The sequence below is a fragment of the Salvelinus fontinalis genome, chromosome 24 (assembly GCF_029448725.1).
Source record: "Salvelinus fontinalis isolate EN_2023a chromosome 24, ASM2944872v1, whole genome shotgun sequence".
NCBI lineage: Eukaryota > Metazoa > Chordata > Actinopteri > Salmoniformes > Salmonidae > Salvelinus > Salvelinus fontinalis.
Window position 1 is genome coordinate 26,314,823 of NC_074688.1, and position 24,378 is coordinate 26,339,200.

The window sequence follows — 24,378 nt, forward strand, 5'->3', positions numbered from 1 at the left end:
CATAATGCTAACCCAGGCCATAATTTTTGTTGACGTACCTAAAACGTGTTAGCCGTTGCAAGACAGTCATATTGATTAGAAATGTACAGAGATAAGGTCAAGTCAACAGTATATGATAGTAAAAGGTGCAGTTAGATTTGCTAGTAGTCTCAGGCCTTCATAAGGTGCTGTTAGGACATGTAATATTAAAGAATTGACCGAGTCTAGACACATGGATCCAGTCATCTATATACATTCAAATGCATGTTATATGCATTATTTGAAAACGATGCCGTATGAGGTAAAGCTTTAGGGTGAAGTTATTTGCATCAGGATGATAGAGACAGTTCTGCACCATCAATTTCAAATTAATTTAACTGCCTGAAGTCCTGTGAATGTGTTGAATATGTTATCACTGTCTCAGCTGGCTGGGTAGTTCCTTCACTAGAGGCAAAAAGAAAACAATTCAGGCCTATATATTTGTGAACCATTTCTATTGAGCATTCAAATACATATTTTGATTAGAACATAAAATGAAGGCAGATCTATGACTATTGGTCAACAAAGAATCTTAAACTAGATGAGAGCGCAAAATAAATATATGAGGTCTTAAACCTGAAAGGCCCCTTGCATGACTGAATCTGCATTAGGATGTTCTGATTTATTGTCTTAACTAACATTTTTTTGACTGAGCCATTCATTTGGGTGCCCTGGTGATTAAGTCATCATTTCAGGAAATAAGCAGCTTTTCTTTGTCATCATGATACAGGGGGATACCCGTATGGTGGTTATGGACAGGGTATGTATGAGAGAGGAGAAGAGCAGACCACAACCTTATCGTCTCTACACTAGTAGCAGACACACGCACACACACACACACACACACACATACATCTCTGTTTTTATTTCAAACTACTGCATGACTTCACTGAGATATGACCTTGGCTTGTTGAGATATGAGATATGACCTTGGCCTCTTCTCTGTAAATGAATAAGTCAAAGGTCTGATAAAAAAATTGGGATTTTATGGCCAGGCCAGGGATAAGTGGTGTAATATGTTCATATGTTTAGGGCATTTTAAAATTTATTATATAAGCAGGAAGCAGCTAGCTTTATTGGAATTATTATGTTAGCTACGTGACCTGACGGAGCCACTCACTGGTGCTCCCTTGTCAGGAATAAAGCTGCTTTTCTTTCCATCATGATTCAGCAGGACAACTCTGGTATGGTCAAGGTTATGGACAGGGTATGTATGAGAGAGGAGGAGGAGAGAGAAGGAAATAGGAGGAGAGGATAGGAGGCCACTCCACCACAGCCTCTTAAAACTAGTATTCTAGACAAAGAAAGAAAACAACATACGTCATCATCTAGTTTGAATTGTACCAGATGTACTGGACCATGAACTCTGACCTCTAGGCTGACCTTACAATAAACCTCTTATGTCATCACTTTAAAAGCTTCACACTCTCTGTGGGTCTTCACTATCAAATTACAAGGTCATGTTGAAGAGATTATTGTTGATAGAGCTAGGACAATAAAGCTTGAGTGTGACATTCAGCATAGACAGTAGGTAATTGGCAGTACTGTATCGTCCTTTCCACCATCATTCAGATCAGTGACCCATCCCACAGCCCCACACCCAACCATATGTTATGTCCATGGGGTTTTAATGGCATATATTGCTCCACAGGTGCAGGTGCTGGTGGATATCCCTATGGAGGAGGATATGGAAGTAAGCCAATTTCTCTGTCTGCATTCTTGTAATGGAGTCTCAAACTTAATTCACTATGGCCATGTGCGACCTTAGGTTACTTTCTACTCAGAATAAATCGCCATCACTGTAATTGGTTTATTCAGGTATTTGTCCATTAATATCATCTCATGTCCGTATCCCTGGTGATATTGCATTACAGTCACTGTTGAGTAGAGAGTAAAAATAGGCTGTGCAAATTCCGTTTATGTTCTCTGTATTTCCTCAGATCCATACGGAGCAGGAGCTGGACAACTTCCTGGAGCCAAGCCCCTGAAACCTCCAGGTGTGTGTCAGAGTGTGCCATAAGAAGAGTTTATTAAAGATGTAGCTACAATACAGTGAGCTCCAAAAGTATTGGGACAGTGACACGTGTTGTTGTTTTGGCTCTGTACTCCAGCACTTTGGATAAAAATAAAATATGTTTCTAAACATTTCTACGTTCATTTGGATGCTAACATGATTACGGATAGTCCTGAATGAATCGTAAATAATGAGAAGTGAGAAAGTAAAACGCACAAATATCATACCCCCAATACATGCTAACCTCTCACCATTACAATAACAGGGGAGGTTAGCATCTTTTTTTTTGCGGGGGGGGGGGGGGGGGGGGGGGGGGGGGTAGTATGATATTTATGCTTTCGCACTCATCATTATTCAGGGTTTATTCAGGATTATCTGTAGTTATGGTTGCATCCACATTAATGTAGAAGTGTTTAGAAACATATTGTGTTCTTATTTACAATAAAAGTGACTCCAAAATGACACAATGCATTTTTTTACCATTTATTTCTATTGGACACAAAATAATCTGAAACATTACCAAAACAAACAGCTAATGCATCTAACAAGTTTGTAGAGTCACAAGTGTGATGTGATCATTGCATGCTAAGAATATGGAACCAAATACTAAACTTTTGACTACTTTAATACACGTATAAGGGAATTTGTCCCAACACTTTTGGTCCCCTAAAATGGGGGGACTATGTACACTACAGAGCCAAAACAAACAAACAAATGTCACTGTCCCAATACTTTTGGAGCTCACTGTATATGATCTCACTCACTGTGTTTTGTATCTCTCCTGTAGTTGTGGGAGGAGCAGGCGGTGCGGCTGGAGGAGCAGGTATTCCTCTTACTGGAGCAGGTGGTGGTGCAGGTATGGAATCACTTTTGTACCTCTCTTAGGAAATAAATAAGCTTTCTGTGTAACTGAACAATTAATATCCACAATGTCCCCAAAATGGTGATGTACGAAGAGACATGTTGAGTTCAACCCCATCCCATAAATTCAATGGCTTATTGTAACTCCATACTCCCTGACCTCAGGTCAACTCTGTATAACTTTGTGTTACATACATCTTGCTGAGCCAATCTCTGGTGTTCCCTAGGCAATGAAGTCATCATGTCAGGAATAAAGCTGCTTTTCTTTCCATCATGATTCAGGGGGATACCCGTATGGTTATGGTTATGGTCAAGGTGGTTATGGACAGGGACAGGGTATGTATGAGAGAGGGGAAGCAGGCCAGCTGGCCTCTCAGAGTGACCGTTGTCCAGGAAATGTAATTGACTTGCACTTCCTATGACCAATGAGGCGATTGGAGCGGTGACTGTGACAGACACCAGAGCCAGAAATGAGATGCCAATGGGACTGTGTCTGAAACCCCGATGTCAACTGAGCTAGAAACACCCTCTCCAAACCAAACTGTTGAAACTCTCATGCCACCTCAAACAACGACCTCTGGGACGTTCTGTGGTTGTAGCTTTGTAACAACACAAAGCTTGACCATAGCCAGGGAAATGTCTTGTCCTTGTTTTTAACTCCCAAGTCTAGCTAGATAGGTTCAACTGTCATCAACAGTAGCTGATCATATAAAGCTACAGATAATAACTATCTAGTGTCTGAAATGTCAGCCATGATCTTAGTGGAAGACTAGTGTCACCCACTAGAGGCCTGGTACGAGGCTATATGAGAACTAACCCAGTCTCATGTTTCAGGTGTGAGGTATCCCACTGGTGTTGGTCTGGGAGTAGGGGCAGGAGCAGGTCAAAAAGCACCCAAACCCCCAGGTAAAAACCCTGACACTTAAAGCCCAGCTTTGTTCTAATACTCTTACATGTTTTACTCTTACTTTTATGTACATATACTACCACATCTGAGCAACATATCATAGTGGTGTTATCTTTATTTTGGAGTAGAGTTCTCGTAAAAGTAGTGAGAAATCTTGATTTTTAAGTAATATCAAAGCCAGAGAGTGAATCCCCCAGGGCACAGTACTGTAGGGCAAGACATAGAAGAATGAGGCAACAAACACTCCCAGTGGAGACTGATTACCGCGTCACAGGCAGAGTTAGTTTGGAATGGTTTTTGGAACATCAAAGTGTGAAGGTTTAGAGATACTATAGCAGCATGGACCTCTGGAGAGTCGGCCTACTCTGAGTATAACGGTACAGCGTGTGCTCTGCCGTTGGAAGTAGGACTCCGTCATTATATACAAGATGTTCCTGCCTACAGAGTAGCCATATTCAACAGCAGACCTGGGTTCAAATAGTATTTGAAATTGTTCAACTATATCAACTCTTCAGTAATGCTCCACTCTCTCCTGTTCAATAGGTTATGGTAACCTGGGTGCGGGTGGTGCTGGTTATAATCCAGGTGAGACTGACTGTCCTGCTGTAGTTTCTGTCGTTTACTGTAGTTAACTGCGAGGTTTCATCCTCATGTTCATAAACTGGTAAAAATGCACACACATTCAGTGCATTCAGAAATTATTCAGACCGCTCAACTTTTCCAATTTTTTTATGTTATAGCCTTATTCTAAAATTGATTAAATTGTTGTTTTTCCTCATCAATCTACACACAATACCCCATAATGACGAAGACAAAACAGGTTATTATAATTTTTGCAAATGTAATACAAATAAAATACTGAAATATCACATTTACATAAGTCTTCAGACCCTCTACTTTATTGAAGCACATTTGGCAGCGATTACAGTCTTCTTGGGTATGACACTACAAGCTTGTCACACCTATATTTGTGGAGCTTCTCCCACTCTTCTCTGCAGATCCTCTCAAGCTCTGTCAGGTTGGATGGGGAGCATCACTGCACAGCTATTTTCAGGTCTCTCCAGAGATGTTTGATCTGGTTCAAATCCGGGCTCTGGTTGGGCCACCCAAAGCCACTCCTGCGTTGTATTGGCTGTATGCTTAGAGTCTTTGTCCTGTTGGAAGGTGAACCTTTGCCCCAGTCTGATGTCCTGAGCGCTCTGGAGTAGGTTTTTATCAAGGATCTTTCTGTACTTTGCTCTGTTCATCTTTCCCTCGATCCTGACTAGTCTCCCTGTCCCTGCTGCTGAAAAACATCCCCACAGCATTTTTCTGACACCACCATACTTCACCGTAGAGATGGTGACCAAGGCCCTTCTCCCCAAATTTCTCAGTTTGGCCAGACAGCCAGCTCTAGGAAGAGTCTTGGTGGTTCCAAACTTCTTCCATTTAAGAATGATGGAGGCCACTGTGTTCTTGAGGACCTTCAATGCTGCAGACATTTTTTGGCACTCTTTCCCAGACCTGTGCCTCGACACAATCCTGTCTCCGAGCTCTACTGACAATTCCTTCGACCTCAAGGCTTGGTTTTTGCTCTGACATGCACTGTCAACTGTGGGATATAGACAGATGTGTGCCTTTCCAAATCATGTCCAATCAATTGAATTTACCACAGGTGGACTCCAATCAAGTTGTAGAAACATCTCAAGGATGATCAATGGAAACAGGACGCACCTGAGCTCAATTTCGAGTCTCATAGCAAAAGGTCTGAATACTTGTAAATAAGGTAGTTCTAAAAACCTGTTTTCACTTTGTCATTATGGGCTATTGTGTGTAGATTGATGAATTTTGAATTTAAATACATTTTAGAATATGGCTGTAACGTAACAAAATGTAGGGGAAAAAATCAAGGGGTCTGAATACTTTCCGAATGCACTGTAGGTGGTAAGACGGTGTCACCCCACTAAGACCCACTGTCAAAACACTGTAAAGAAAAGTCTTCTATGACAATTCAGGCATCGCAAGACTAGCATGGCACATTTCATGTCTTCATATGGGAAGGGAAAGGGGGGATACTTAGTCAGTTGTACAACTGAATGGATTCAACTGAAATGTGCCTTCTGCATTTAACCCAATCCCTTTGAATCAGAGAGGTGCGGGGGGATGCCTTAATCGACATCTACGTCGTAGGTTTATGTTAACACATTGGCAGGGTTTTGACCTATGTTCAGGATTATACTTGGAAGTGTATTACCAAGGCTGTGGAGCTTTCAGCATCCCCTCCTCTCCTCCTCTCCCTTGATGTTTGGTTGGAGTGTTATCACGCTGGTCTAGCAGTGGAGAGATTCTGCTCTCTGCCCCAGGCCCCATGGATACAGACTAGCCAATGTCTGCAGGCTATTAACCACTTCCCATTGGTCAAATATTCACTGACACAGAGAGCAGAGCATCCCACAGTACAACATACTGCCTGTTTCACGTTCTATCACATATGGTACAACTTTGCTAATACTGTATGCAAATGTTGTTTCCCAAAGAGAATTCAGCACCATTAGCCTTTTGATAAATACTGTAGCTAGAATATTTGCATAAACACACTGGCCTGGTAAATTTGCACACATAATGCATATGACCTCTCAGTTCATACTGCATGTTGACATTTGACTGGTTGTGTTCTGGGCTGATTGTTAAGAAAACAACTATGCATAAGTTGAGTCTGTGGCCAAAGCTGCAGTAGGGTATGTAACCCTGTCTAAATGTAGACTAAATGTATACAATGTATACGTATAGTGTTGTTGTGTTTGTAGTTGTTGTTTTGTACATTGTTGCTGTGTTACCCTTGCAGGTGCTGGTGCAGTCCCAGGTTACGGAGGTGGCTACCCACAACAACGGGGTTACCCACAGCAAGGTGGCGGCTACCTACAGCAACCCTACCCAGGTAACGTGTATAACCTCTATCTGTGAAAATCAGATGCAGTGTGTGTACAGTATGCTTTCATAGAAAATGGGATGTTGAGACCCAGGAACTATGAAGATAAAAGTAGAACAAAAAGAGCTTAGAGTACAAGCAAGTTGATAGTTGTTAATATCTGTTCATCTTTACTGTTCAGGGAGGACAGAGGAAGCAAGGGCATTCACTTCAGTAGTTTGAGTTCCCCTTTGTAAGCATGTGCCAATCATTCACTTACAGTAAATGTAGAAAAGTGTCGATTGGCCATAAGTTTAGACTTTTGGCAAACTTAACATCATTTTGCAAACTGAATTAATAAATAAAACAGGTAGCTAGGTATACAGTGAATGCAGTAGGTAAGTATATGTTAATAAAAAAAAAAAATGGAGTGAGTCAACTGAGTACTGAGAAATAGTCGCCAACACTTATATCAAGGTCAAATAAGCTAGCCACTCAACATAACCATCAAGAGAATAGATGTCAATTAACCTGATCCCTTATCCGGACCACATACTGTTTGCCCCTTGGCGACAGGGGTTTGAGCCTTGTCTCGGCTACCCTCTGTCTATGCCCCTACTATCTGTCTCCCTCTCTACATTTCCCGCTGTACTGTAAAATAAAATATATCAAGTCAAAACAACAAAAATTCAACCTGACTCCACACGCTGGTGGCTCTTTAACTGCCCATGTTCACCCCATTTCTGCCTGGATCAGGAGGTGGACTAAAACCGAATTGTCGACAGACAGGTAACCCAGAATGACAGACAGGTAACCCAGAATGACAGACAGGTAACCCAGAATGACAGACAGGTAACCCAGAATGACAGACAGGTAACCCAGAATGACAGACAGACAAGCAGCACTTGGGCCTGTTGCTTTGGTATTAGAGCTAACCTCTGGGAGAGAAAGAGAGAGGGGAACATATCTAGAGACAATTGAAAGGAACAGCCAACTTCCCCATACCTGGTTTAGTTTCCCCTCATTAAATGAATTGATGGGGAACATTGAGTGCTCTAAGCACATAATTGGTTATGAAAATAAAATAATTGAGCTGGTGTTGGGAATCTCTCTCTCTCTCTCTCTCTCTCTCTCTCTCTCTCTCTCTCTCTCTCTCTCTCGGTGTAGTCACTAGATGCTAGTTACTCTCACTTTTACTGTAGCTTCTGTGAATCCGATAGCTACTCTGACCATGCTTTGACCATGAAAATCAGGTTTTAATGTTTTACAAGCATGGTGCAAAATATTGCACACATACACAGAAAACATCAAACACTCCTGGTAACCTCCTGAATGTATTGGTTAAAATGGAAAAGTCCCAATTCCTATTATTACTGATGATATAGAGTTAATTTGAATTTTCATTGACTTTTGTCTGGCAACATGATGATGTCTAGCATTATATCTGAAATGAACCAAATCTCTATTAGGGGCTTTTTTCTTTTAACATATAAATGCCTGTTAATTTACCATTTCTTACACTTGACATGATTAAACGTCATAATTTAATTCAAGATGTCTCAATGGTGTGACCACCCTTGGGAATAATTAAATGTTTTTTGGATGACTTAATGAGCTCTGCTGCATATTCCTGTCTGGTCTGAAATGCAGACTGTTTACTGACAAAACAGATACAGATGGCGAATGTTATTTCTGGCATCAGTGAACGCTTTACCCTTGCAGTGTGCTTGTTTGGTATTTGCTATATGTTTACTATATATCTATTACTTGTTTACTATTGGTTTACACAGACAGTAATGAGACCAAAACATGGTATTTTGCTACTGCAGTGTTAGTAAAAGTATGTGGTTGTTACTCTATCAGGTAATGCTCAACCGTAATTGTACTTTCTTCAAAAGTCTCTAAGTTTTGTATTATGTAATTTCCAAAGCACCTCATCATTACATGAGGAAAATCCCCTTGTGATTATGTGATGTCTGCTGTTTTCTGATAGTGTGCATATGACTAAACCTGCTTTGAGAAAGTCCTGAGAAATGACCGACACTGATCATCCTAGTTCATGACGCACCAAAACACAGCCACTTTCCATTGGTTGTGTTCTATCTATCTGAACAAGTGTGTTTTGGTTGCTTTGTGTGTTCCAATGCACAATGAAGAAATGGTCTTCAGCTCTTTCACTCTCTATCCAAAAAGTCTCTGAACAAAGTTTTTCAAGATTCTACTACATTATGCTATTTTAAACATGAAACACTCTTAGCAAAAATCCTCTCATCCCTTCCAAACTCCAAATACTTTTTCTTAAATGTTTGTCTGACTACTAGGAGCATATGGAGCAGGCCAGACGGCACCACTGACTCCTCAACAAGGTACTGGTGTCCTCCTTTTTCCCCTGTTGTAAGGTATCTGTCGTCCTACTCAGCCAAACCTTACACCACACAGTCAGTACATGGGAGAGAAATGTGCTTGAAATAATCAGATGTTCTGTTACACCTAGTACATTTCCTATTTTATTATAATCAGTCTGTTCTTAGCGGAGGATGACATCACGTAAGATTATTTGGATGAGATTAGAATGAGAGGATGGGGTTTGATAGAACAGTGAGTACTTGTCGTCAGTGCAGATGGTGTACCAACCAGTGTCTATTAAAGTCCAATAATCTGAATTTTCCTGAGCACAGGGAAGATTACTGACGGTGGGATTATGTTTCATAAAGTAAGGCAGGTTCTTCAGAGCTAGTTTAATAAAACCTATGACATGTCAGGATTTAGAGTATTTGATGTCCTACTCCAGTGGTGCTGTGCTGATATTGTGTGGAAATCTTTGGGATATTAACCTAATGTAAATTCACAAGTCACTGTCCGTCTGTATTTGTAGTGCAGCGACAGAGGAGGTTGGTGGGAGAAGCTATAGGAAGATGGGCTCATTGTAATGGCTGGAATGGTGTCCATAAGTTTGTGTTTGATACCGTTGCATTTATACCATTCCAGTCTTTACAATGAGCCAATTCTCTTATAGCTCCTCCCACCAGCCTCCTCTGTCAGTGCATATGTTTGCTAAGAGCACACAACTGTATACTAGCACTGTCAGGAGAGAAACTGCTCTGCATACCGTGCTTTTTTTGAAAGTATTCAGACCCCTTAACTTTTTCCACATTTTGTTAGGTTTCAGCCTTATTCTAAAATTGATTAAATTGTTTTTTCCCCTCATCAATCTACACACAATACCCCATAATGACAAACCAAAAACAGTTTTTTATTTTTGGGGGCTAATTTATATAAAAAAACGGAAATATTACATTTTACATAAGTATTCAGACCCTTTACTCAGTACTTTGTTGAAGCCCTTTTGGCAGCAATTACAGAATCGAGTCTTCTTGGATATGCCGATACAAGCTTGGCACACCTGTATTTGGGGAGTTTCTCCCTTCTTCTCTGCAGATCCCCTCAAGCTCTGTCAGGTTGGAAGGGGAGCGTTGCTGCACAGTTATTTTCAGGTCTCTCTAGAGATGTTCGATCGGGTTCAAGTCCGGGCTCTGGCTGGGCCACTCAAGGACATTCAGAGATTTATCCCAAAGCCACTCCTGTGCTGTCTTGGTTGTGTGCTTAGGGTTGTTGTCCAGTTGGAAGGTGAACCTTTGCCCCAGTCTGGTGTCCTGAGCGCTCTGGATCAGGTTTTTATCAAGGATCTTTCTGTACTTTGCTCTGTTCATCTTTCCCTCAATCCTGACTAGTCTCCCAGTCCCTACCACTGAATGCTGCCACCACCATGTTTCACCCTAGGAATGGTGCCAGGTTTCCTCCAGATGTGACGCTTGGCATTCAGGCCAAAGTGTACAATCTTGGTTTCATCAGACCAGAGAATCTTGTTTCTCATGGTCAGAGTCCTTTAGGTTCCTTTTTGGCAAACTCCAAGCGGACTGTCATGTGCCTTTTACTGAGGAGTAGCTTCCGTTTGGTCACTCTACCATAAAGGCCTGATTGGTGGAGTGCTGCAGAGATGGTTGTCCTTCTGGAAGGTTCTCATATATCCACAGAGGAACTCTAAAGCTCTGTCAGAGTGACCATCGGGTTCTTGGTGAACTCCCTAACAAACTCCCTTCTTCCCCGATTGATCAGCTCTAGGAAGAGTCTTGGTGGTTCCAAACTTCTTTAATTTAAGAATGATGAAGGCCAGTGTGTTCTTGGGGACCATCCATGCTGCAGAAACCCTTCCCCAGATCCGTGCCTCGACACAATCCTTTTTCGGAGCTCTACAGACAATTCCTTTGACCTCGACTTAGTTTTTGCTCTGACATGCACTGTCAACTGTGAGACCTTAAACAGACAGTTCTGTCCCTTTCCAAATCATGTCCAATCAATTGAATTTACCACAGGTGAACTCCAATCAAGTTGTAGAAACATCTCAAGGATGATCACTGGAAACAGGATGCACCTGAGCTTATAGCAAGTGGTTTGAATAGTTATGTAAATAAGATATTTCTGTTTTTGTCTAATTGGAATCCACTTTTTCAGCTACAGTACTAGTCAAAAGTTTGGACATACTTACTCATTCCAGGGTTTTTCTTTATTTGCACTCTTTTCATAATAGTGATGACATCAAAACTATGAAATAACACATATGCAATCATGTAGTAACCAAAAGAGTGTTAAACAAATCAAAATCTATTCTACATTTGAAATTCTTCACAGTAGCCACCCTTTGCATTGATGACAGCTTTGCACACTCTTGGCATTCTCTCAACCAGCTTCATGTGGTAGTCACTTGGAATGCATTTCAATAAATAGGTGTGTGCCTTGTTAAAAGTTACTTTGCGGAATTTCTTTCTTCCTTAAAGTGTTTGAGCCAATCAGTTGTTTTGTGACAAGGTAGGGGGGGTATACAGAAAATAGCCCTATTTGGTAAAATACCAAGTCCATTTTATGGCAAGTACAGCTAAAATCAGGAAAGAGAAACGACAGTCCATCTTTACTTTAAGACATGGTCAGTCAATCCAGAACATTTCAAGAACTTGTTACGTGCAGTCGCAAAAATCATCAAGCGCTATGATGAAACTGGCTCTCAAGAGGACCGCCACAGGAAAGGAAGAGTTTCCTCTGCTGCAGAAGACAAGTTCATTAGAGTTAACTGCCCCTCAGATTGCAGCCCAAATAAACGGTTCACAGATTTCAAGTAACAGACACATCTCAACATCAACTGTTCAGAGGAGACTGTGTCAATCATGGTCGAATTTCTGCAAAGAAACCACTACTAAAGGACACCAATAATAACAAGAGACTTGCTTGGGCCAAGAAACACAATCAACGGACATTAGACCGGTGGAAATCTGTCCTTTGGTCTGATGAGTCCAAATTTGAAAATTTTGGATCCAACCGCTGTGTCTTTGTGAGACGCAGAGTAGGTGAATGGATGATCTCCGCATGTGTGGTTTCCACCGTGAAGCATTGAGGAGGAGGTATGATGGTGTGGGGTTGCTTTGCTGGTAACACTGTCTGTGATTTATTTAGAATTCAAGGCACACTTAACCAGCAGGGCTACCACAGCATTCTGCAGCGATACCCCATCCCATTTGGTTTGCACTTAGTGGGACTTTCATTTGATTTTCAACTGGACAATGACCCAAAACACACCTCCAGGCTTGTATGTATGTCCAAACTTTTGACTGGTACTTAGTAGATAGTCGTCAGCCTTTTGCTCACATAGGTGTGAGGTGTGTTTTTAAATAACTATTTTAACCTTTCACGCATTTACACTTATCACAAGAATGGTCTCAATGGCTAATCTACAAATGCCAAATGATGTGCTATTGCCAATAATCTGTGCTAATGCAGAATCATAAATTATTATGACTGGTTGTTATGAATTGTCATTATGCCCTCGTGCCATCAAGTCATCAATGTAGGCCCCTTTATGGTGCATAGATCAAGTATTATTCACATTATATTACACACATACTGATCACACCTCTGAGTACACCCTGCACCCCTACTGTAGGAGACCTGCAGTTCAAATCATTACATTTGTAATAGCTAAGAATTATTCATTAACACTGTCGATTTAGGGCATCTGTTGCAGTCGCAGCACAAGTGAATATCAATAGCTCCTCTATATTTAGCATATGCGGCTAGCCAACCAATTATTGTGAGAAGCTGCTATAGACCACCAAGTGCTAACAGTCAGTATCTGGATAAAATGTGTGAAATGCTTGATAATGTATGTGATATCAACAGAGAAGTATATTTTCTTGGTGATTTAAATATTGACTGGCTATCATCAAGCTGCCCACTCAGGAAAAAACTTCAAACTGTAACCAGTGCCTGCAACCTGGATCAGGTTGTCAGTCAACCTACCAGGGTAGTTACAAACAGCACAGGAATTAAATCATCAACATGTATTGATCACATCTTTGCTAATGCTACAAATATTTGCTTTAAAGCAGTATCCAAATCCATAGGATGTAGTGATCACAATATAATAGCTATATCTAGGAAAACCAAAGTTCCAAAGGCTGGGCCTAATATAGTGTATATGAGGTCATACAATACGTTTTGTAGTGATTCATATGTTGATAATGTAAAGAATATTTGCTGGTCTGTGGTTTGTAATGAGGAGCAAGCAGACGCTGCACTTGACGCATTTATGAAACTACTTATACCAGTTACAAATAAGCACGCACCCATTAAGAGAATTACTGTAAAAACGGTTAAATCCCCTTGGATTGATGAGGAATTGAAAAATTGTATGGTTGAGAGGGATGAGGCAAAAGGTGGCAATCAAGTCTGGCAGCCCAACTGATTGGAAAACATACTGCAAATTAAGAAATCATGTGACTAAACTAAATAAACTAAACTATGAAACAAAGATAAATTATATAAAAATTATAGTTAAAAGCTTTGGGGCACCTTAAAATAAATGTTTGTGAAAAAAGCCAACTCGGCTCCTTCATTCATTGATCAGATGGCTCATTCATCACAAAGCCCACTGATAATGCAAACTACTTTAATGACTTTTTCATTGGCAAGATAAGCAAACTTAGGGATGACATTCCAGCAACAAATGCTGATACTACACATCCAAGTATATCGGACCAAATTATGAAAGACAAGAATTGTACTTTTGAATTCCGTAAAGTCAGTGTGGAAGAGGTGAAAAAAATATTGTTGTCTATCAACAATGACAAGCCACCGAGGTCTGATAATCTAGATGGAAAATGACTGAGGATAATAGCAGACGACATTGCCACTCCTATTTGCCACATCTTCAATTTAAGCCTACTAGAGAGCATGTGCCCTCAGGTCTGTAGGGAAGCTAAAGTCCTTCCGCTACCCAAGAATAGTAAAGCTCCCTTTACTGGCTCAAATAGCCGCCCAATCAGCCTGTTACCAACCCTTAGTAAACTTCTGGAAAAAATTGTGTTTGACTAGATACAATGCTATTTCACAGTAACAAATTGACAACAGAATTTCAGCATGCTTATAGGTAAGGACACTCAACAAGTGCAGAACTTACACAAATGACTGATGATTGGCTGAGAGAAATTGATGAGAAAATGATTGTGGGGGCTGTCTTGTTAGACTTCAGTGCAGCTTTTGACATTATTGATCATAGTCTGCTGCTGGAAAAATGTATGTGTTATGGCTTTACACCCCCTGCTATAATGTGGATAAAGAGTTACTTGTCTAACAGAACACAGAGGGTATTCTTTAATGGAAGCCTCTCAAATATAATCCAGTTAGAATTAGGAATTCCCCAGGGTAGCTGTTTAGGCCCCTTGCTTTTTTCCAATTTTTACTAACGACATGCCACTGACTTTGAGTAAAGCCAGAGTGTCTATGTATGCGGATGACTCAACATAATACACGTCAGCTACTACAGCGACTGAAATGACTGCAACACTCAACAAAGAGCTGCAGTTCGTTTCAGAGTGGGTGGCAAGAAATAAGTTAGCCCTAAATATTTCTAAAACTAAAAGCATTGTATTTGGAACAAAACACTCACTAAACCCTAAACCTCAATTAAATCTTGTAATAAATAATATGGAAATTGAGCAAGTTGAGATGACTAAACTGCTTGGAGCAACCCTAGTTTGTAAACTGTCATGGTACAAACATATGGATGCAGTAGTAGTAACTAAGATGGGGAGAAGTCTGTCTATTATAAAGTGAGGCTCTGCCTTCTAAACAACACTATCAACAAGGCAGGTACTACAGGCCCTAGTTTTGTCGCACCTGGACTACTGTTCAGTCATGTGGTCAGGTGCCACAAAAAAGGACTTAGGAAAATTGCAAATGGCTCAGAACAGGGCAGCACGGCTGGCCCTTGGATATACACAGAGAGCTAATATTAATAATATGCATGTCAATTTCTCCTGGCTGAAAGTGGAGGAGAAATTGACTTCCTCACTACTTTTATTAATGTTGAATGCACCGAGCTGTGTGTCTAAACTACTGGCACACAGCTCGGACATCCATGCTTAGCCAACAAACAATGCCACAAGAGGTCTCTTCACAGTCCCTAAGTACAGAACAGGCTATGGGAGGCATACAGTACTACATAGAGCCATGACTACATGGAACTCTATTCCACATCAAGTAACTGACGCAAGCAGTAAAATTTGATTTAAAAAAACAGATTAAAAAAACACCTTATGGACCAGCGGGGACTGTGAAGCAACACAAACATTGGCACAGACACATGCATACACACACACACACACACGATAACATACGCGCTATACATACACATGGATTTAGTACTGTAGATATATGGTAGTGGTGGAGTTGAGGCCTGAGGGCACATAGTGTGTTGTGAATGTATTGTAATGTTTTTAAAATGGTATAAACTGCCTTAATTTTGCTGGACCTCGGGAAGAGTAGCTGCTGCTTTAGCAGCAGCTAATGGGGATCCATAATAAATACAAATACAACCTGTTAGCATTTTTCTTGTTTGACAACCTGTTAGCATATGCTAACTCACTCACAAGGCTTGCTGGGGCTCTTGGCTGCTGTGGTCAAGCAACAGATTTCCATAAAGTTTACTCATCTGTGCAGTGTGGTTAGAAAAACACATTAAAGCTGCTCAGGAAATGACTTGCCAACACTGTTTAAAAAATTATAATTAGTGATCACAAAAACACCTGTGATTAACAAACTTTTTTTCGCAGCCAAAGCAGCCAAGTATGGCCCACTCCAGGGCTTCCTTGGTGGAGCAGGAAGAGGAGGCTACAGACCAGGTACGATAAGACACACACTCTGGCATGTGACCAAAAAAACACATAAATCTGATACCGAACCAAGTACAAATGCAAACCCTCTTACAAATGCATGCATTTAAAATATCCTCTCTTCCAATGTGGTTTCTCTACAGGAGGAGTTGCTGCTGGATGCCAAAGCAAATACTGTGGAAGGCAGAAGTAGAGGGTGTTCTTCAGAAGAAGTTGAACCTCAAGAAACAATGGTGCTACTGCATGATCTAGAATGTACATTTTATATGCACAACATCCCCCATTACAGTATGTAAAGATGTGTTGTACTTTATTTGACTCAATATATTTTTTATACAAACCCACCGACCAAGACTTTTGCACACATTTGATGTGACTTAGTGTTTTTGATTGTGCCTTTATCATTGTTTGTGGTGTTCATCAGCTCTTACTGACATACCTGCGATGCTCCCCTTTTAGTAGTTACCAAGTGTTTGTGTGTGCATGCATGTGTGTGGGTGTGGATGTGTGCCTATGTGGCTGTGTGTCTCTCTATGTGCTTGTGAGCTTGCACATGTTGCTAGAGATGTTTGGGTATATAGGAGAATATGAAAGATTATCCAACTAGAGCCATTAAGCATGCTTTGAATGCAGAGAAGTGCTCCAAGTCAAAACCAGCACCATTCCTGTAACTGTTGGAGATCTTCCCATACTGACATGTCAAACCAAGGGTTGAGCTTCAAGAGGTGTGGTTGGTAAAGTGCTGATAAACTTTGTCCATGTATCTTCAGAACTGCCTCCTCTGGCTTTCTATCATCTCTGCTGCTATTTATAGCTCTGGGTGAAATAGCAGTGGCATAGCGTGTGTGAGTGTGTGTGTGGGCACAGGTTTCACAGTCCATCTGCCATCAGCAACTTTGACTATATTTTAAGTGCCATGGTGTACGTAGCCTTCTTACCTTGATTTCTGACAAACTTGTGAAGTATGAAGAGCAGGTGTTGCTCTGAATGTGATAAAGCTGATGACAATCAATCCAAAGGTGTTCAAAAGATTTGTAGGTGATAACTTCAGTGATATTCATAGCATACATTGTGTTGGTTTGTACCCAAGTTCATTGAAACGGTGTGTTTTGTTTTTTTAAGTGATTTGTATGTTTTTAGTTTTACAAAAATGTAAAACTGAAATCCTTTCGATACTGCTCTGGCATGTATTGTACATTATGAATGTATGAATTGAACATTTTGTTTTATTAATTACGTATCATTTTTCTGGTGTCCAAGATTAAGTGCCTAGAATGTTATGCATATCTGTAATCATTCTAGTTTCACATGCAGTTATAGTTTCATTTATGCAAGTTGTCGCTCATTATTCAAGTTTCAAATGTTTCCGCTCATGAAAGTAGACTATCACCATATTTGTGTAATCTTTTAATATATATTTGGGTAATGCATTTAATCACTGTTGAGAATTGTTATACTGTATATGTAAGGGCTTTTTTAATGTCTGTGTGTAGGCTATAGCCCCTAGTCTGTGTAAATTGTGAGAGTGAGCTCCCATTTCACTCTTTACTTGAGTTAGTTACAGTTGAATAAGACTCACTAGACATTACTGACCAAAGATTGATTCACTCTGTTATAAAGTTACACTACGATGTCTCTTTAGGGATTGTGTATGTTGTAGTAATTGCCCTAGGTTATCATGACTCTCACTCACTTCAGTTCTTGTAGCCTACTCGTGGGGCTTTTTCTGAACTGTGTGTGAGCCGCTCCGATCCGGGGCCCGCTGCCCCATGTATTCCGTGTGGTGGGATAGTATTCATCTTATTTAAATGAGAAAAAGGAGGAACGATGGGGTTTTGCACTTTTACATTTTCATGACACACATGTGACTTGTTCCCGGTAATCCCGGCATTTTATTTGCTTAAGTAAAATAACGAAATAAAATGGTTAATAAATACATTTGTGCCCAGGCGTCAGCTTTTTTCCACTTGCACCCAAACTGCACCAACATATCAAAATGAATCAATGGCTCAAATGTTATTCAGGAACTTGAACATGTCTGAATGTAGACTTTTAATGCAACTAGCCTATTCCAGCCTGCTCTCATAGACTAGATGACTATTCTAATACAGCTATTCTGATACATCTCCTATTTCTGTGATGGGTGCATTGCGCATCGCTTCGTCTCTCTGCCCCCAGTTGCTTTTGCTTGTGCTACGCAGACAAAATTTCCAGGGATTGTTATCGGTTGGCCAACCCTTATTTTCCGGTCCCCCAGCCTGACTGTTTCAAATCGCCCATCCTCTCCTCATCGAATAAATCGAAGTAGTATCAAGCTGTGAGGATCTAGTCTAGTCGGCTTCATAAATACACAACACGAATAGCGGGGCTTTGGTCGAAGTGAGACCGGTTATCTGTTCATCAGAGTCAGGCTCTCATAGAGCTCCGAATCGGAGAGTGAATGAGGTTGATGCTGCTCTGTTGTGACTGGAAGGACGAACGTATGGGAGAGGAGGAAGGTGAGTTTAAGTTTTCGATACGCAGTTTCTCTCTGGAACCGTGATAGCGTGTCTTGAAGCATGTGCCAGGGCGGGAGATGTTATTAGAGCGAGCGCAGTACATCCTTCCGCGCTCGAGGACAGAGATGCTCCACTGAATTCATAATAAACAACACAATGGATACATTGTGTTATGGCGTTTTGGGAGGGTTAGCTTTATGAAAAGTTTTCTGTGAGAATGATCAATAAAGAATGTGCGGTATGTTTATTTATTTTATTTATTTTACCGTTATTTTACCAGGTAAGTTGACTGAGAACACATTCTCATTTGCAGCAACGACCTGGGGAATAGTTACAGGGGAGAGGAGGGGGATGAATGAGCCAATTGTAAACTGTCCTTGTTTTGCTGCAATAACCCAAGTAGGTAACGTTAGTCGTTCTATTTTATTTCCGAATAACACAAGCCCTCTGCATAATGTTAACAAGGCTGGGATGGTGTTTAGAAGTGTAATAATTTGTGTATTTCAACTGTTACTGTTTTGGTTAGTTCAATCTAATTAAATCAAAATTAAATGGGGTGTTGAAACTGCAGAGCTGCTCTAACCTACAACAACACAACTGATACAGTTACACTTTCTTTGAAACAATACCTTTCCTTGTCATTCCATTCCTGTGAATCCATGACCTCATTTAGCCTACTTTCAATGTAACTACACTGAACAAAAATATAAACGCAACATGTAAATTGTTGGTCCCATGTTTCATGAGGTGAAATAAAATATCCCCAAAAAGGTTCCATATGCACAAAAAGCTTATTTCTCTAAAATGTTGTGCACAAATTTGTTTACATTGGGGTATCAAGAAGCTGATTAAACAGCATTATAATTACACAGGTGCACCTTGAACTGGGGACAGTAAAAGGCCACTCTAAAATGTGCAGTTTTGTCACAACACAATGCCACAGATGTCTCAAGTTTTGAGGGAGTGTGAAATTGGCCTGCTGACTGCAGAAATCTCCAACAGAGCTGTTGCCAGATAATTTAATCTTAATTTCTCGACAATAATTCACCTGCAACGTAATTTTTAGAGAATTTGGCAGTACGTCTAACCAGCCTCACAACCGCAGACCATGTGTATGGTGTCGTGTGGGTGAGTGGTTTGCTGATGTCAACGTTGTGAACAAAGTGCCCCATGGTGGCGGTGTGGTTATGGTATGGGCAGACATAAGCTATGGACAACGAACACAATTGCATTTTATCGATGGCAATTTGAATGCACTGAGGTTCCGTGACAATATCCTGAGTCCCGTTGTCATGCCATTCATCCACTGCCATCACCTCATGTATGAGAATGATAATGCAACGCCCAATGTCTCAAGGATCTGTACACAATTCCTGGAAGCTGAAAATGTCCCAGTTCTTCCATGGCCTGTATACTCACCAGATATGTCACATATTGAGCATGTTTGGGTTGCTCTGGATCAACGTGTACGATAGGGTGTTCCAGTTCCAACCAATACCCAGCACAGCAATTGAGGAGGAGTGGGACAACATTCCACAGGCCAGAATTAACAGCCTGGTTAACTCTGTAAAGGAGATGTGTTGCGCTGCATAAGGCAAATGGTGGTCACACCAGATACTGACTGTATATTTCATACTAGCCGCTACCTTTTTTTAACGGTATCTGTGACCAACAGATGCATATCATATCTGTATTCCCAGTCATATGAAATCCATAGATTAGGACCTAATGAATTTATTCAGTATAGTTCCACTGATTCTTTAGCTAGCTCACTGGCCTATATTGTGGAGGTTGAATATTCAACATTCTGTCAATGAGTTAGGGGAGGCAAATGATATAGCCTACAATATAACATAACAATATAAAATAGAATGGAAACGTGTCTGTGACAAGTAGCCTAGTAATATCAACGGGATAGAGCACCTAAATATTGTATTGAACAATGTTGTTACTCGGTCCTCCCATAGGAGGGGTCATTGGCCAGAAATTCCATGGCAAGATCTGGTTTCCATAGTAAGATTAGCTGGAGCATTGAACTGCTGTTCCACTAATTGCCAAAGTAATGCCAATTAAGTGAGTGAGCCATGTAAGTGAGTTGTGACAGAGAGAGCTTTGAACTTTGTGAAGATATGGGATATACATTTTAAATTATAAATAAAGTTTATTTATTTATTGTCCTATCATTATGGAACGGTCCCCAACCCTATACCCTAGACACCCACCTGAGCGACCCATACACTAAGGGTAACCCATACACTAAGGATAGGTCCTTATTTGTTTTATAGGCCTGCTGCAAGTAGCCTATATGCAGCCAAGACAGAAAGATAAATGCGATCAGAGACCCACTAAAGCAGCACCGGCCCCTCAAGAGTCTGAGCTTACCTGGCAGGGTTGGTCCTACAAAGCCAAAAACCCTGTATGGTTGAGCATAATATACAAGGAATTGATCAAAGCTGTTAATGAGAACCTTGACGACCTTGTACCTAGCCGGTGGGAATTCCGGTGGGGTGCCCCAACCCAGGTAGTGGCAGTGCTAGACGGCGGACGTAAAGGTAAAGTAAAGGTAATGGCGGACTGAACGAAGTTATGTAGAGCACCTCAAGATAAAACATAATATTCGAAATATCTGCTAAATAGACTAAAATATTAGCACTACATAATCTGGTGAGTGATAAACCTTCAATCTGGATAATAACACAAAACAAATCCTAAGACTAGAGACATTTATCGACAAATATTACGAACACAGACAACAACCAAACATGACGGAGAATAAGACAGGGGAACCGTTTACAAAACGCAAGCGAGATTCTTCGACAGATACTGACGATTTAATATTCTCACCACCGGGAATGGTAAAGGTCGAAACTGATCTGTTAAAATCAATAAATGACAAACTGGGTTTACTTGAATTACTTAGTAAGGATATAAAAGAGTTAAAGGCAAGCCTAGAGATGAGTGATGAAAAAGCTGCGACATTGGAGAAGGAAACACACGCGCTAAAAGGGACAGTCAATAAGATTCAAACCGAAATGAATGGAATTAAAAAAGAGAACATCGTTCTGAAGGAAGCCTTACTGGAGATTCAAACTAGATCCATGAGAGAGAATTTGGTACTTACAGGTATCCAAGAAAAAGAAGGAGAAGTTCCTGAATCTATAGTTAGAGAGTTCCTCCGTACAGCGCTTCAGATTCCATGCGAAGTTGTCGACAAAATCCAACTTGAACGTGTTCACCGCTTCGGACAGAGAGGGCAGAGGTACGAACGCCCAATCGTTGCAAAATTTGCTTCATTTAAAGATAAAATAATGGTTAAAAGCCTAGGTAAAAGACTTGCTGGGACCAAAATTGGCATGAATGATCAGTTTCCGAAAGAAATTGCAGAACGGCGCAAAGTTCTGTATCCAATTTTCAAAGAAAACAGATTAAAAGCGAAACGAGTAGCTCTCGTCGTTGATAAACTATATATTGATAACCAGTTGTTCAGAGACACAAAGACTACTCCATGGTTATTTTAAAATTTACAAAATTCTCATAGACGAGGAAAATAAACACAATTCAAGCCCGGTTACTGATTGTAACAATACAACAAAAAATATAGCTTTTTTATAAATCTTCACATATAACTAATTGAACACACAAGCACTAATTCAACATAGTGAAGATAAAAACTAAGTAAACAGAAGGCACAGTATGTGTGGATGGTATGGTTTGTGTTTATTTTATTTTTTATCTTATTTGTTATGTTTGGAAAGTTGAGTGAGTGAGTAATGAAATGGTTGCATATCCCAGAGCCAATGTATTGCTGTGAGCCGGGTATGATAGGGCTTTCACTGTTGTTCAGATGATGGATATACTTTTATAATGAATTATACGTCTTATTTATTTATTGTCCTATCATGGAAAACTACATTTTTTTTATCTTAATAAATTATATCTAATTATTATCCTATTTTAATGGTACTGTCTATGGCCCTATACCCTAGACACCCACCTGAATGACCCAGATATTAAGGAGAAGTCCCTAACTGTTTTATGTGCTCGCTGTAAGCGGTCTATATGCAGCTAAAATGAGGTCAGAGACCAAGAGCAGCACTGCCCCCTCAAGATTCTGAGCCTGCTTGGCAGGGTTGGTCCTGCAAAGCCAAAGCCCCCTAAAGGGAGAGGAAAATATACAAGGAATTTCTCAAAGCTGCTAATGAGAACCTTGACGACCTTGTACCTAGCCGGTGGGGATTCCGGTGGGGTACCCCCACCCAGGCAGTGGCAGTGCTGGCAACACTAGCTGCAGTAACCCATGGGGAGGGGGTCACACTCGGACATTCAGAGAGGGGGTATATTATTGTGGCCCTGGTGGCACAGAATCAAGGTCGGACTGCATGGAGATGCGTGGGGACATGGTCATGACTGGTGGCCGTATTGTGGGTGTTTTTTTCAGGAATAGGGTGTACATTTGACGGCCATTATCTAGGATATGACAATGGTAAATAAATTTCAATTTTTGCTTATTTTTTTGCGCGGTCTTGCAGGCCTTCTCATGCAGCTGCAACTGCAATGGCATTTGGAAATCATGACCCATCTTGAGTTGGGCTCTGGGATGGTGCAACTGTTGAGAAAGTGAGCTTATGGTTGTGTGGGGGTAAGGGCTGAGTGTGTATGTGTGTATCCCACAACTGTTGCGAAAGAAGAAGTAAAAGATGTAAGGTACAATAGAGGATGATCCACAGCTATATATAATACAAATCGAGGTGACGGCAATGGAAATGCATATGGCAATTGATTTACTTCAATTCGGTAAATGGAACTGTATGCTCTTTTCAAAGAATGGATCCCAGTCGGTTCAGGGCTATGGGATACAGGGGGTCGAGGGTGGTCTGCCGGGCATTGGGATGACAAGCCATCTCGAGATGAGGCCTTTTAGCGGGTGGAATAGTAGGGACCAATTGGAGGTTTACTTAGTAGAAATGCAAATATCATGGTACAACTATATAGACACTCAATCATTATGTTACGTTTTAATAGTACGTTTACAAAAATATATTCTGATTAAAAGAATGAAAGGTGTGTCTCATGGTAAGTGGTGAAATAAGTATAGCCAGTTACAATTGTAATGGCTTAGCAGATAATAAGAAAAGACGATCAGTATTTACCTGGCTAAAAGAGAAGGATTATAATATTTATTGTTTACAGGAAACCCATTCAACAGTTTTAGATGAAGTTTTGTGGAAAAAGAACTGGGTGGGCAAAATATATTTCTCCCATGGGCAAAGAAATTCAAAAGGGGTGATGATCTTAATTAACAATAATTTTGATCCAAATGTGCAAATTGTCCAAACAGATCCTCAAGGTAGATGGATTATTTTAAATATGTTATTGGACAATAAACAAATATGGCTTGTTAACCTATACGGTCCGAATAATGATGATCCAAGCTTCTTTGAAAATATATATAAGAACTTATCAACTCTACAAGCAACACTAGACTCTATTATTATAATGGGAGATTTTAATACGGTCTTAAATAGCTCTATAGACCGGAAAGGAAATCACACTACAAATTATCACCCTCAGGCACTTAAGGAAATCATGAATGTCATGGATATATTGGAATTAGTGGATATATGGAGACTTAAATACCCTGATTTAGTGAGATATACATGGCGGAGGCTGAATCAAGCTAGTCGTCTTGACTACTTTCTTATTCCATTCTCTCTGGCACCAAAAGTTAAAAAAGTGTTGATAGGGGATAGAATGCGGTCGGATCATCACATAATTGGCATATATATTTCTCTTACAGAATTTCCACGTGGGCGAGGATATTGGAAATTTAATCAAAGTCTACTAGATGATAAATTGTTTAGAACTAGGACAGAAGATTTTATAACTGACTTTTTCAGACATAACATAGGTACAGCAGATCCCCTTATTGTATGGGACACTTTTAAGTGTGCCTTTAGAGGCCATGCAATTCA

The 24,378-nt window shown here is 40.5% G+C and overlaps 2 protein-coding genes across 10 annotated transcripts in view; both read left to right on the top strand.

Moving 5' to 3' along the window:
* Positions 1-17,846, top strand: part of LOC129822558 (elastin-like) — a 117,926-nt gene extending 100,080 nt beyond the window's left edge. For 8 of the 9 annotated variants that reach the window (XM_055880871.1, XM_055880877.1, XM_055880875.1 and 5 more), the window contains 10 exons: positions 749-778; positions 1,670-1,711; positions 1,959-2,015; positions 2,820-2,888; positions 3,728-3,799; positions 4,344-4,385; positions 6,625-6,717; positions 9,009-9,053; positions 15,849-15,917; positions 16,052-17,846. In XM_055880871.1, coding sequence (XP_055736846.1) covers positions 749-778; positions 1,670-1,711; positions 1,959-2,015; positions 2,820-2,888; positions 3,728-3,799; positions 4,344-4,385; positions 6,625-6,717; positions 9,009-9,053; positions 15,849-15,917; positions 16,052-16,101 — 569 coding nt within the window. In that variant the 3' untranslated portion in view covers positions 16,102-17,846. The remainder of the gene's footprint in view (positions 1-748; positions 779-1,669; positions 1,712-1,958; positions 2,016-2,819; positions 2,889-3,727; positions 3,800-4,343; positions 4,386-6,624; positions 6,718-9,008; positions 9,054-15,848; positions 15,918-16,051) is intronic. The other variant, XM_055880876.1, reaches the window with a different exon arrangement.
* A 291-nt stretch (positions 17,847-18,137) lies between these two features.
* LOC129822572 (LIM domain kinase 1-like) overlaps positions 18,138-24,378 on the top strand; it is a 105,221-nt gene continuing 98,980 nt past the window's right edge. Inside the window, exon 1 of the mRNA XM_055880907.1 lies at positions 18,138-18,406. Coding sequence (XP_055736882.1) covers positions 18,349-18,406 — 58 coding nt within the window. The 5' untranslated portion in view covers positions 18,138-18,348. The remainder of the gene's footprint in view (positions 18,407-24,378) is intronic.